Raw genomic sequence first — 14,073 nt, 5'->3', positions numbered from 1 at the left:
AGTTCTTTCCAACATGTGCCTGGTTATATGTGCTTCAGTCAGGAAATGCCAGCAGCTCAAGAAGAAGAGTTGGAGAAGCAGGCTTGTAACTGAAAGGTCGAACTGGCTGGGAAAACCTGGGTGGGGGAAATAAATGTGTACAGTGAAACTTTCCCTGAGCAAACTCAACTCTTAACTCAAAAATTATCTTAACAAATTTTGCCTACATTTTGTAGGCCTTACAATCCAATGTGAAATTTAATGTTCCTATTTGTGACAGTTGACCCCTTCATCCCCACTCATTACTCCCCTGGGTGCTCTCACCTGTGCAGTGAGTGCAAATGAATCCCATGTCAGTCTCCCACCCATACCTTCTGCCTCATCATCTAATGTTAAATTTATATCAAATAGTTTTCTGCATTTGGGATACAGTCACTCTGTCTTGAATTTATTAGCTGCTGGCAAAGCATACATTTCTACAGGTAACTTAGAAAGTTTACACCAAAATAATATCCTTCCAAAAAATAGCTATAATATGCCTTTAGGAACTTAAACTGTGTGTCTGGTACTAAATAGTAATTTTATAGTATTTTGTTCATAGTGGTATTACTATAGGATGGTATATTTTTAACCTAGAACTGCAGTTTTTATGGTATTTTTTCATAGTGGTATTACTATAGGATGGTATATTTTTAAGTTATATAAGTTTAGTTCTTTTTCGTAGAGGTATTAATAGAAGAGTATTTGCAGAGCGCTTTGCAATAAAAATAAAAACCAAGGCATAATGGAAACAAACATAAATTAAATATGAAAAAAGAAAAGCATAAAAACAGCATACAAAAGAAAGGATGAGTTGTAGTGATGGAAAGAGTGCTGGTGTTGTCCTCAAGTAGCTTGTAATGCTGTGTCCTACTGAACGCAGCCCGAGATGACAGGTCATGTAAGGACGTTTTGGCAGCCAGCCGGGGCGGTAAACAAGAGATTTATGGCCCCGTTTGCACGCCGTTTAATACCAAATTTCTTACCGCACGGCGAATATCTATCTACCTAATGAAGAACACATTATAGATGTAAAACATTGTACATTTTGTCAAGTTTCCATAATTTTAACAGCACCGAGAGTCGCCGAGGAATGACGTCAGGACGTATCACATTGAATGATGACGCCGTTTGATCATTAAAAAAAAAAATCTGCCGTTAAAAAATATCAGAGAATTAGGTCAGCAAACCAGCACAGTATCAACGGACCAGCTATGAATGTAATTGTCGTGCTTTTGTTTGGATAAGTTTACAAAGGCGTGATTGTGGCTGAAAATACCTGTTTCAAACGGAGGGAGATGTCCGGTGTTTTCAGCATCTGCAGACAGAAGCTGTAGACCCGAGTCTCGTCGATTCCGTCTGTCTGCCTGCCTCCCTCCGCTGGTTTTTGGGAGACCCGCAAGCCGAAATACTGCAGTCCCGGCCGGGTTGGGGTTGAACGGTTGGCCGGGGGCGGGAGAGACAGCGACAGATACCGACAGACAGAGGCTGGAGGCTGCCCTGCCGAGACCCAGGAAATTACTCTTCGTCTCGGCAGCCCGGTAGCAACACTGTGCACATTTCAGTAGTTACAGTAAGTTTACCACCAGACATGATCAATAATAATGACTGGCCCAGCTAACCGGCTAGTTAGCCCACCTCACACACTGGCTAGATGCTGTAGAGCTAAGTTAGGCGTGCTTGTGTGGTCTTTTATTGCTTTTGTGTAGTAATGAATTAGCTCACACCTCAGAATTATTTAACTGCTAATGCAAATTGTCTCATGCTGGCAGTACAGTAATAGCATACTGTATGCAGTTACACAGTATCATTTTTGAAACCGGTTTTGCTAGCAGTCACATCTTTAATCGCAGTCATGAAAAGTTGGTCTCAAAGTTATTGCAGTCATGTCTAAGAAGTAGGCATAACATTTAGTATAACACCTGTATCACAGTGAATGGTGTGATGGTAAATAAGATGGTGGGCAAACCATGACCTTTAGCCAGTGATCACTGGAAGAAACAACCACAAATACACACAAAAATCAGGCTTATTGTCAGAAAAGCATCAATTTATGCTGTTTTTTCTGAAAAGATCATGTCCTCCAGTTACTTGAATCAGTTTGATGTTAATTACTATGATGTATACTATTAATTAAGGTACAATTCCTCTTATGTCAGCCTAATAATGTGGGTAAACTCAATACCATGAATGCATAGGCTGGTAAATCGAGTTGAGGTGGGTTACCCTCCACTACATCCCTGCTCACTGTGTATAATGGGGGAATAAGACATGCATAAAGTTACATTGGTCACTGATGTTGGTATCGAACGTAAATCGTTGAAAACCACAAATTGCACTTGAAATTTGTTTATAGACCCACATGGATCATGCTTTCTGTCAGCCATTATAAACAGTTACCAGTCAAATCACACTACACTTCTCTCCCTGAGCACTTTGAGTCAATGAAGTCTCAGTGTTCACTCCGTAGCAGTTTGTGTAGGTATAGGCTGGCATAGGCTACATTTTAATACACATAACACAATATCAATCTGGTGTTTTTTGGTTATATACTCCAACATGCATTGATGCAATTCCAGAGATATTGCATATATATATATGTGTGTGTGTGTGTGTGTGTGTATTATTGCTTAGTATACAATATTATGGTTATAAGTTTTATAATGCACTCAAATTGTGCTTTAAATGTGCTTAGGATGAGTCAAAATGTCTTATGGGAAAGTAAAACAATACCTGTGTGTGTTTACAAATGAATCATTTAAGAGAGACCATCCCAGTTGAACTACTAAAGATCCTTACTTCATCTGCGTTTATGTCAGTGATATGCAGAGTCCTTGTGTTTTCAATTTTGCCATTTTTAATATTGTTGCTTGCTGACTTTTTGTCCCACATGTAGCAACTCTTTCTTGACGTTGCAGCAAGGCAAACTATTGATAATGTCTTGTTATGCCAACAATACAGCGACACCAGTGGGAAAACTTGTCTACAGTTGAGGTTTTGGTGATGGAAAGTTTTTATACTACACATGTATCACTGAAGCAGCAATGTGAATCTAGTTGTCAAAAGTGTTCTTACTTTTAACTCTTTGTAAGATGAAATAAATATATCATACTTTATCCATATTTGCTTTCTTTCTTACACCAGAAATACATCAATTAAGGACCTGAGCATGTGAACCCAACCGCCCAAGACTCGTGAGCCTCGGCACTTCGATCACAGATCCCCCCGACGCTGAGTAGAAGTTAACAGAGTTTGGTTCCAGGATGTCGAGCCGCCGGAAATCGACCACGCCTTGCATGGTGCTGCCCTCTGATGTGGTGGAGCAGGAGGAGGTGGAGGAGGTGGAGGAGGGGACGGAGAGGACGAGGGAGGCAGAGGCGGAGGAGGAGGGGAAGATGAAGGAGGGAGCGGAGGAGGGTCCGACAGCAGAGGAGCTTGGTGAGGCGGTCGTGGTGGTCCCCACCCCTCCAGACATGGGTGAGAGCCGCGTTGTCACCATTCTTGTCTAGAAAGTTAACACCGAGGGGACGGGTATGAAAGCATCACCGTCCCCTGCGAAGCTAATACATCTTCCTACAGAGCAGTCTGGATTCCAGTTGCAGTTATATATTGTTTTGATCCGTCAATCATTGCACCATCATTGTATATTGCACATTAGACAACAATATCTTCTGAGCATCACTCAAAATATATACGCTCCTTGTACTCAAATGTACTATAGATCTGCATTAACTGGAAAGGAATAGAAAATCTCTGTCAAAATAAAAGCTGTGTTGCTGTTACAGACGAGCCCAGTCTCCCCACTGTGGAGGACAGCGGTGTCCTCCGTACCTCGCTGAAACGCAGCGCCACAAACCCTCTGGAGGATCCGAGCAGCGACCAGCCGACCCCGGAACAACCGTGCGACGCCCCCGAGGAGGGAGGGGAGGACCCCGCCACTGTGGCCGCCATCTCCCTCAGCAAGACCCCCATCATGAGGATGAAGAGCAAATCCGAACCCAAGAGGATAGCCGTGTCCCTGAAATCGGCAGACGAGGCGGTGGAGGGTTTCGGGGGAGGCGGCGAGGGGGAGGAGGGAGGAGAGCAGGAGCCCATCGAGGCACCTCTGGGGCCGATGACGCCCGTGGAGATGCTGCTCCACGACTCCATGAAGTTAGGAGGCGGCGGTTTGCTGGTCAACCTGCCCTCCTCCGAGCAGCAGAAGAAATCGTCCATGCTCAACCCCACGGTCCTGCCTGCCGGCCTGGCACAGGTACAGAGCTAAGATGAGAAACTAAATTATACAAGGGTTTAGTGAACTATTTCATATTTAATGATTTTTTTCTCTCATTACTACATAAGATTGTCTTACAAGACTTGGAAATCATTTGCTATAGCTTTCACTGTCTGTCCAGACCCAACATCATCATCGTCATACCTCTTTGTTGGCCAACCATTTCATATGTGAAACTCTGGCTTTGACTAACTTTGGTATGACAGTGGTTTAGTGGAGAACACGCACTTACACATACAAAGACGAAAGGCATTTACACGAAAAGCAAAAGATTAGTTTAGTGACTGCAGTGATGAGAATACTTTGGCTTTTGTAAAGGTCTGGCTGTATTAATGAACCATATTCAGGAGGATGAACGCCACCAAAGAGATTTTGAGGCGGTACTATAGTTGCAGCAAAATTTAAAGGTGCTATATTATTCTGTTTTCATGATTTTGTGTTCAAATGCTGCAAACTTGCCTGATTGTTTAGTGATGGGAGCCAATCAAGGCCAAGTCCAGTTGTGATGCATTAAACATCTTTGATCCTATATGTATATAAGTAGAGGAAAATTTGAATTATAATATGGGACCTTTAATTGGAAGTGTCATGACGTGAGAGGTTTCATGTCGAGACGGTGCATGGTAACACACAGTGCGATGTCGGAGCACTAGCTTTTATGCTGAACAGGGAATGCCATATTTGGTCAGGTTCTGAGCTGGCTTGTTTTTTATTCACATACTACTGGCACAAGATTGTAAACTGTGTATGTGGGCTGAGGGAAGATCAAGAGAGTGTAGCTTACATGTTGACTGCATGTGTGTTATGTATATATAGGGCTATGTTTATGTGACCCATGTAAATCGAGGCTAAGTCAGGGATAGGTGCAATTGTGTGAATCATCCTGCTGACTGGGAGGAACAGTTGAGTAAAACATACAAATTATATGACAGACACAAGCACAAAAATGAATGATGTTGATTAAGGTTGATGGTATGAAAATAAGGGTATATGATATATTCTGAGTTTGTGGTAGATAGGCTGGCAGTAGGAGGTAGGTTCATCAAGAGTAAGTGGACCTCTGACCTTTCTGTGTCCTTTTAATTGTGCTTCTGTTAGTGAATCCACAAGTTCTTGATTGTGTGTGTGTGTGTGTGTGTGTGTGTGTGTGTGTGTGTGTGTGTGTGTGTGTGTGTGTGTGTGTGTGTGTGTATGTGTGTGTGTGTACATGCAGCACAAATTTTTTTAATTTTAAATGCTCAAAATTCTTGTTTTTGTATTATATTTTATATCATTATTATTATTACTATATTCTATTCCCCCTTTGTTATTATTTTATTAGTATTATTATTATTATTAGTACTTATAGTAGTAGTAGTAGTAACTTGTAGTAGTAGTAGTATGAGGAAGGAATAATAATAATTTGATACTTTATTATAGGGAAAATTTGTCTTTTCACTTAACTCTCTCCACAAGGAGGTCAGAGGTCAGGCTCAGCTACAGAGCAGCACCTGTGGAGCTGGTAGGGACTTGGTGTCTTGCTCAAGGACTCTTCAGCAGGATGGATGCTTGCCAAATGGGGGGCTTGGTCCCGGGTTGTATGCGTAGTAGTAGTTGTAGCCCTGGTTTCTGTTTACCTCCCTCCCTCTCTTCCTGTTCCTTTGTCCCAGGTGCTGTCGGCTCTCCAGGCCCAGCAGAGTGCAGCAGCAGCGCAGCCCCAGCTCCTGATTCCCCTCAGCAGCATCCCCTCCTACAGCGCGGCCATGGACACCAACCCTCTGCTGGGCAGCACATATAAGAAGTTTCCTTACCCCTCCATGGCCGAGATCGCCAGCCTGGCTGCACAGACCCAGTTCACAGAGGAGCAGATCAAGGTAGATAAAAGTTGTCTGATTTATCAGCAGATATATTTACCTTTTTGTTTTTCTGTTTGTTAGCAAGATACCTCAAAAAGTTACAAACGGGTTTGGCTGAAATTTTGTGGACGGGTAGCCCTTGGCCCAAGGATCAGTTCATCAGGTTTTGGTGGTGATTCGGATCTGGGATTTCCATCATTAGATGATTATTGTTTTTAAGGAACAACTGCTAGGCTGTGTTCATGCGCTGGTGGGAAGGTCCTGGGACTTCCAAGTCGGCTGCTAGACAGCGTTGCATTCATGTGCTATTTTATCACAAAATCAAACCCAGAAGGTAAACAATAAACAAACAAAACTGTTATGGAGGCTGCAGCTTTGCAAGTTGGAGAATTGTCCAGCGTTTATGGAGGTTTGTGCTCTACAGAGCATCTTCTAGTTATTATTAGTAGTACTGCTGTTAGTAGCAGTACTACATATACAGTATATATGTGCATGTGTGTATGTGTAATACCACTAATAATGTGTATCGTGATAGTAGTGTATATATATAATGTGTACAATACATATATACAAAAATGCAATACATACAATACATTTCTACATAGTTCTTCTATGTAGTTTACTTAATTTACTCAAACACATGTTGTTGTTACACATGCATGATCTTATTTCAAAGACTGATTTCCATTGTGGTTTTTGATCATTTTGTGCCAAAAGACTGTGGCTCTACTCAATATACCAAGTAAAAAATAACCTCATTATGAAGCAGGCAGCCTGAAGCCTATATTTTGAACCTTTACCTACTTTTGTACAGGATACAATGAAAGGTGCTTTCTCTGTGTCTATCTCCAGGTGTGGTTCTCAGCCCAGCGGCTGAAGCACGGCGTCAGCTGGACTCCAGAGGAAGTGGAGGAGGCCAGGAGGAAGCAGTTTAACGGCACGGTGCACACGGTGCCTCAGACCATCACTGTCATACCTGCTCACCACCTGTCAGCAGCCGCCAACGGCCTGCAGTCCATCCTTCAGACCTGCCAGATAGTGGGCCAGCCCGGCCTGGTGTTCACACAGGTAGGTAAGGGAAGAATATGTGCTATATTTGACGAGACTCGTCTCGGCTTTAACTTGCCTTGTTTTGACCTGACTTGACTCCACCTGAACTTTGATTTGACTTTGATTTGACCTGATCTACTCTAGATCTTGTTTGACTTGACTCGGTTTGACTTTGCTTCAAACCGCTTGATTCCTGCTTGCAGTGTGTCACCTTGCCTCAAATATCGTTGGGCAACATATATGATGGTGCACCTGCAGCTGGAATGGGCAATAATGCCTTCAGTCTGGATATGAACTGGTATCGAGGACAAAATAAAACATGTATAACATAATTGGCTGTAAGGGACAAAAGTAAGTATTATTTAAAAATACTGTTGTTGACAATATTATGTGTGTCATGTCTAAGGTTACATGCGTCTCCACATCTTATTGCTTTTTTGTGGTGTGATTCTCTATTCCTACTCTATTTCTTTCAGCTCATAAGTGCATAGCTTTTTTTCATGTTCACAGAAAGGTCTCTAGTTTATTATCCATCCACTGTGTGGACATTTTAGTCTTTATTCATGCAGTCAATTTGTTGTTGTTGGTGTCTCGCTGGGCTCTTTATTTTTTACACATCAGAGGAGAGGAAATTGAATCTTGCCCTGGGTGGCAGGTGCAAGAAAGCATGCTTCCACTCACCCAAACACATAAAAACATTGCAGTGCTTTAATCATTTGGGGATCTACCATGCCCAAAACCTATTTTGGGTCCCGGTCCATAGGTAAAGGGCTTTAGAATGAGAACTATAATCCCTTTAATCAGCAATGAATTTGCATCTAATTTGTCTCAGCTACACATATCCATTGTTCCTGGTTTTCTGTCTCTGTGTAGGTCGGCCCAGGTGGCAACCTTCCAGTGACCAGTCCCATCACCCTGACTGTGGCAGGGCTGCCCAGCCAGTCCCAGAGCTCCAAGGGAGCTTCCTGCCAGCCCACCCCAGGGAACAGTGAGCTGAAACGGGCCACTACTGTCCAGCCACCCTCCCTTTCTCCACAGGTGGGAACTCCACCAAATTGAAAGCACACAGTGCTGCCTTTTAGACAAATTCTTGTCTGTTTTTGTGGCTCTGAACTCCACTGTGACATTGTTGCGTGAGTGGTCAAGCCAACCATTTCCTAAAAGAGTTTTCAGGCTATTTCTCCAGACAGTTAGGCAGCAGGTTGTCAGGCAGCAGGTTGTTGGGTGATAGAATGATTTTCCCACATGATGGCTGTAGAAGTAGAATGCTTTTTTTGTATATTCAGTTGTATCTTGTGCCCATTTTAGCTTAAAAAAATCACAGGTCCCATCTGCAGCCATTTTGCCTCAGCCATTTCCTCTGGTGATGCCAATGATATCAATCTGTAAAACTCTTTGTCTAATCTATAACTCTCCCCTCTTCCTCCCCAGGAGAACTCGGCCCTCAGCGCTGACACATTCAGTATGCGGCCTAAAAAGTCCAAAGAGCAACTGGCAGAGCTCAAAGCCAGCTACCTGAAAAACCACTTTGCCAGCGACGCAGAAATCGCCCGGTTGATGAAGCTCACCAACCTGACAAAGGGAGAGATCAAGAAGTGGTTCAGTGACACCAGATACAACCAGCGCAACTCGAAGAACAGCCACGTCATCGTCTTCCACGATGGGGGGGGAGGGGGCAGAGGGAGCGGCGGCTGCAGTAGCAGCAGCAACACCACCATCGTCATCGACTCGAGCGACGAGACCCCCACATCTCCCCATCCTCCACGCACGCCTCCCGTGAAGGAGAAGGAGACGCGGCCAAAAACATGGAACCCATTCCCAGACTTCACCCTGCAGAAGTTTAAGGAGAAGACACCGGAGCAGCTGGTGGTACTGGAGGAGAGTTTTGAGAAGAACAGCACCCCGTCAGATGAAGAACTGAGTCGACTGAGGACAGAGACCAAACTGACGCGGAGGGAGATTGATGCCTGGTTCACCGAGAGACGCAAGACGCCAGCTGCCTCCTCCTCCGATTCTACCGAGGCAGGAAGGACGGAGATGGAGGGAGGAAAAGGAGGAGAAGGTGGAGGATCAGGGGGAGTGAGCTCTTCTTCTCCTTCTGCCTCCTCCTCTTCTCGGAGAGGTAGCCAAACTCCTCCTGGCGGCCGCAGTAAGCAGCTGCCCGCGTCCAGCAGCGGCAGCAAAGACATAAAAGATAAAAGTAAAAAGTCTCCCGAGCAGCTCCATGTTCTGAAGAGTGCCTTTGTGCGGACCCAGTGGCCCACAGCAGAAGAGTATGACCGGCTGGCAGAGGAGAGCGGCCTCCCTAGGTCCTACATTGTCAACTGGTTTGGAGACTCGCGCTACTCTTGGAAGAATGGTAACCTGAAGTGGTTCTTCCAGTACCAGAGCGGCGGCGGCGCCGAGGGGCTGAATGGCGGAGGAGGCAATAAGACGGGCAGCGGCAACAGTCGGAAGAGGCGTGTCCGAAACCGTGGCTGGGGAAGGTCCCGAACCAGGAAGCAGCCGAAGAGGTCTGCCTCCTCCAGCGCAGAGGCCGAACGGTCTCCCCCGTCAAGGAAATTCAAGGGTGGGCGGGAAATCCTGAAGGAGTACTACCAGAAGCACCACTTCCTCAATGAGCAAGATCTGGACGAGCTCGTCGGCAAGAGCAACATGAGCTACGAACAGGTAATGAAATGGTATTTTGCTGGGAGTAGTGGACTGCTAAATATGGTATTCCAATTTCTATAAATGAAATGCACAATTGCGAAAAAAAAATGTCATTGCATCCAAACAGAACAAATCTTAGGCAACAACATCTTAGCGTTTCATTAAAAATGTTGCTTGTTTGCTCTGTGTAATACTGAATTGCACTTAAAATTGGAACTGCAATAGTCAGCAAAATAATCACAATATGATTATTTGTCAATATCATGCAGCTCTAGAATTTATTGGGATGTGAGATGTGAGTGTTACAGTTTACCTCGGAGCTGTCAAGTTAAGATATTTCTCTCCCCCTGGAAAGGTGCGGGAGTGGTTTGCCGAGGTCCAGCGACGGCTGGACATGGGCTCAGATCCCTTTCTGGAGCCAGCTGCTGGGAGGATGGAGGGAGAGGAAGCAGGAGAGGAGGAGGGAGAGGAGACGCAGGCAGAAGCGGCGATGGCCACTGAGGAGCAGAGCACCACAGCGGTGGGGGATGAGGATGAGGAGGATGATGATGAGGAAGAGGATGAGGAAGACGACGTTGATGATTCTGATGACAGCGAGGTTTGGGAACCGTCACGCAGTGTCAGGAAATCCCTGTCAGGTTCTGAGGACTAGTGGTGGAGGGAAACTGGGGTCTGTTCAACATGGTGAAACGTTACAGAATGTTACAAATAGAAATATAATCAGTAGTGGAAGTACTAAGACAGTGAGCTAAAGTTAGTCTTTTTTTCCATTGATTTACATGTGTATTCATTTGTAACATGAATTCACCATACTGTCAAAATAAATGTGAATAACTTTTACATGAGGATAACAGATGGACTATTAGCTTTAGCTCACTGTCACAATAGTTCTGCTATTGACTGTATGTAAGGTATAACAGATAAGAGTCATTGTAAGGAAAGAGTTCCTACCAAACCAAGCAAACGTTGAGCAGCACACCGAACTTTGATAAAACAGTAAAAAAAACAACACCCCAGTTAGACCATATTTCATCACCAGAATATTATGAAAGAGGACCATCTTTAAAATCACTGGAGGCTGGATTAGACCTAGTTTCCTTGTATAAGAATAACTGAGAAGCTGCCTGGCAGCTGAAATTGTTCCAGGAAATTGAGATACAGCCCCTCTTTTATAAGAAATTGTTGAATGCAGACTGTTAAGTAGAGAGGAGGAGTTTGCAGTTTACATGTCCACCACCCCCCTTGTTAAAATTGCAATCATTGCTTGTTGGAAATGGCAGGATAAGGCAGATCGATCCACTCAGTGATGCTGCTTTCTCCAGTTTGACTCTCTAATATCTCTAATAGCCTCCAACATTATGAACGTTTCACCCCTGGTTTCAAATTACCAGCACAGACAGACTAAAAATATGAGTATCTGTGGTGTTTTTAAGGGTGCTTCGGTGCTTATAGATCTCACAGCAAGACGTTTCAGCTGCATAACGTCCCCAGTGAAAACACACAGTGCTCACCTTGTTCATTTCTAGCATACATCTATTTGTGGAGCTGGTTGATTTTACTGTTAACTATTGTTATCCTTTTGCTAACACCTGTGTAGTACGCCCCAAGGACCAGATGTTAATCAGTGCTGAAAGTCACATGGGCCTAAGAAGTTGATTGACTTGGCATAGATTGATAATGTTGGTCCTTTGAAGTGTTACCGGCCTAAGAGATGAGACAAAGTACCTTAATGTTGAATGAATGCCAAGAAAGAATATACTCTTTAAAATAATGCTTTTAAATAACGCAGGATGTGTACTCAAAAGTCTTCCCTTTATTATAGCTAATTGTTATGTTATTGTTATTATTATTATTATTGAATTTTTAAAACTGAAAACCTACAGATCTGTTGAAAAATGACACAATATGTGTTAAATATGCATTGCTATTAACATTTTTTCAACACATTTTTCACCTTCCATATGTTGGAGGACACATCCTGTGCTATTATTACCTTTTTAAAGGGTTTTATGTAGATTCAGACAATGCGAGAGACTGTTGTGCCAAAGTTAAATTAGTGAATGTGTGTCGTCTTCTTCTAAGTTGTGAGGAGCTACAGCTGAGGCAGAGGCACAGTGTGTGAACTGAATAATGGCCACTGTGAGGCAGACCTCTGAGTCCTCTCTTTATCGAAATACTTCACAGCAGTGTTTCTCTCACAACTTTATTTCGGTGGGCCTTTGAAACTGGATTTTAAAAGTCTCCACTGAAACCAATGCTAACAAAGTCTTGTTTCACAGGGTTTTCCCTAAACCATGAAACTGCGAGCAACAGCTGCAGCACCGCTGTAAATTTAGAGTTAGTCCACAACTCATTACACTGACAGGAGTGCAATTTGATATTGTGAACAGCACCCTAACCTCACCAGCACCTTGCCTTGAGGTCCAGGCTCAGTGGAACATATCTCATAGCTCTTGTCAGAATTAGGCCTGTAAATCATTTTGGGTCTTGACCCATACTTTAAGAAGCACTGTTTTACAGTATTTCAAATAGTATTTTGACTCAAGTCTGCAGTGAAGAGCAAAAAGTGAAGCACCTAAACTAAAATAACCATGCACTTTGTCCACTTCTGTATGTAGTGGAATAAATCCTGATTAGGCACCTTAATCTCTTATGATACCATGAAATGGCTCCGAGAGACCAAATCTGTTTTATATGACTACAAACTAAACCAGTATTTTGCCTTTTTTAGCCTTGCTGTGTTTTCAGGAGGAGGGATCCTAACAATTTCCCCACTTTTCTAATAATATGTATTGTTTGGGAGCTGGATGTTTATATGTCTCAAAAAACTCTTCTGGAACAATCGCCCACTTTCTTTCAACTAAATTGCACAATGAGAGTCCCATTTTTAAACTTCGCTCCTGTTGGAAATGTGCATGTGTTTTATTTTTTTTATTTTTTGTTTTTTGTCTTGTTACTTTAATACAAGGTAATTCTCCCCCATCTCTCTTTCGCCCCCCTCCCGAGACTTTACCCTTCTCCTCCAGTCCACTGTTGTAATACTCATGCCAAGTTTAAAGATGTGCACTTCCCAAGACGAGTTTCCATACGTGTTAGCAGTGTCCTGCTGGCTCTCTGTCTTCTGAAGCTGTGAATCCACAGGCAGACAGATAGACAGACAGGGCTATGGGGACATTTTCAACAGACTGATGGTTAAAACTTGTGTCCTGTTCAGACGATTTGGACATTAGACGTTCTTGGGGTATCTTCTTTGTGGAAGGAAATGTTCAAAATGTGTTGTGGTGCCTGAAGGAACAGCACAGCATTCCCCTCACCTTATTGTGGTGGGAAGTCTACCAAATACTGTTCCTCTCTCTAACTGTTCTCACCACGCTTTACTGTGTTCGGATGGCGAAGACGACAGATGGAAAGCTGTCTGAACTGCAGTTCTTCACCGATAGTGGATGGACGCTGATGAAGCTTTGAAAAGATAAACCTATGTGCCTACATGGCTGTTGTTGTTTGAGCAGAATTTCACCAACTCTTGACAGATGATGAGGGAGAAATTGTGAATCATATGGACATCAGATATTGTTGGGTAATATCTTCATTGTGTACGGAAACAAACCAAGTTGTGATGCATGACCGAGCTCTGCTTTCTGCCGACGCTAAACGATGCCTAGATACTCTGAAGTTGACATCGGAGACTTCTGTATGTCCTTAAACGGATACCTTGGCGTTTTGAATTTTATTGTATTTCTTCACCAGGCACTTGTCACACTCTACGGAAAAGGCCTTGAATTGGCACCTTTAGTTATCAGAAAAGCATTTCATGAATTAAAAACAATGTGTTCTGCTAGCTGTGCGCCAACTGGCTAGGTTGCGGATGATGTTAGCCAGTCATTTCAGTGAGGAATCCTAAAAAGTCATTTTTTGTAGAAACTAAAGGAAAGCTGTTGAAATCTTTACACCGTAATGTGACGGCAATAAGTGCCTGGCAATGAGAAAGAACAGACTGAAATTAAAAATGTTAAGGTATACCTTTAATCTAGTACTGCATGCAATAACCAAGACGATCAACTGCTCATTTTGTACATACAGTATTGGGGCTGGTATACTTGGCACAGGGGAAGCCTAGTCTAGGCTAAACAAGCATTGTAGCTTTATAATACCATTTACTGTAATAGGCATTTCAGTCCACGTTTACTGCAATACAATGAATCCATGTTCTTGTATAAATGGTGGCTATATTGTCCAACCCTTGTT

The 14,073-nt window shown here is 43.4% G+C and overlaps 1 protein-coding gene across 1 annotated transcript; it reads left to right on the top strand.

Annotated features, from left to right (window-relative positions):
- Positions 1-3,281: 3,281 nt before the first annotated feature.
- On the top strand, positions 3,282-12,217 carry LOC139649230 (zinc fingers and homeoboxes protein 1-like). Its single transcript, XM_071525572.1, has 7 exons — positions 3,282-3,495; positions 3,804-4,270; positions 5,941-6,144; positions 6,979-7,194; positions 8,050-8,214; positions 8,608-9,846; positions 10,184-12,217. Exons 1-7 carry the CDS (start codon positions 3,282-3,284, stop codon positions 10,478-10,480), a joined length of 2,802 nt encoding a protein of 933 aa, XP_071381673.1. The 3' UTR covers positions 10,481-12,217.
- Positions 12,218-14,073: the final 1,856 nt, after the last annotated feature.

This window comes from Centroberyx affinis, unplaced genomic scaffold (genome assembly GCF_046629955.1).
Source record: "Centroberyx affinis isolate AG114_WGS23_722 - 3 ecotype Tasmania unplaced genomic scaffold, CSIRO-AGI_Caff_v1 ptg001306l_1, whole genome shotgun sequence".
Taxonomy (NCBI): domain Eukaryota; kingdom Metazoa; phylum Chordata; class Actinopteri; order Beryciformes; family Berycidae; genus Centroberyx; species Centroberyx affinis.
The sequence above is the reverse complement of the archived record's forward strand: the minus strand, read 5'-3'. Positions and strand labels throughout refer to the sequence as shown.

Bases quoted from the DNA above. Each gene is read 5' to 3' on its own strand.
- LOC139649230 (XM_071525572.1), top strand. From the start codon at position 3,282: ATGTCGAGCCGCCGGAAATCGACCACGCCTTGCATGGTGCTGCCCTCT. The intron at 6,145-6,978 runs GTAGATAAAAGT...GTCTATCTCCAG, and splicing joins TCACAGAGGAGCAGATCAAG to GTGTGGTTCTCAGCCCAGCG. The intron at 9,847-10,183 runs GTAATGAAATGG...CCCCCTGGAAAG, and splicing joins GCAACATGAGCTACGAACAG to GTGCGGGAGTGGTTTGCCGA.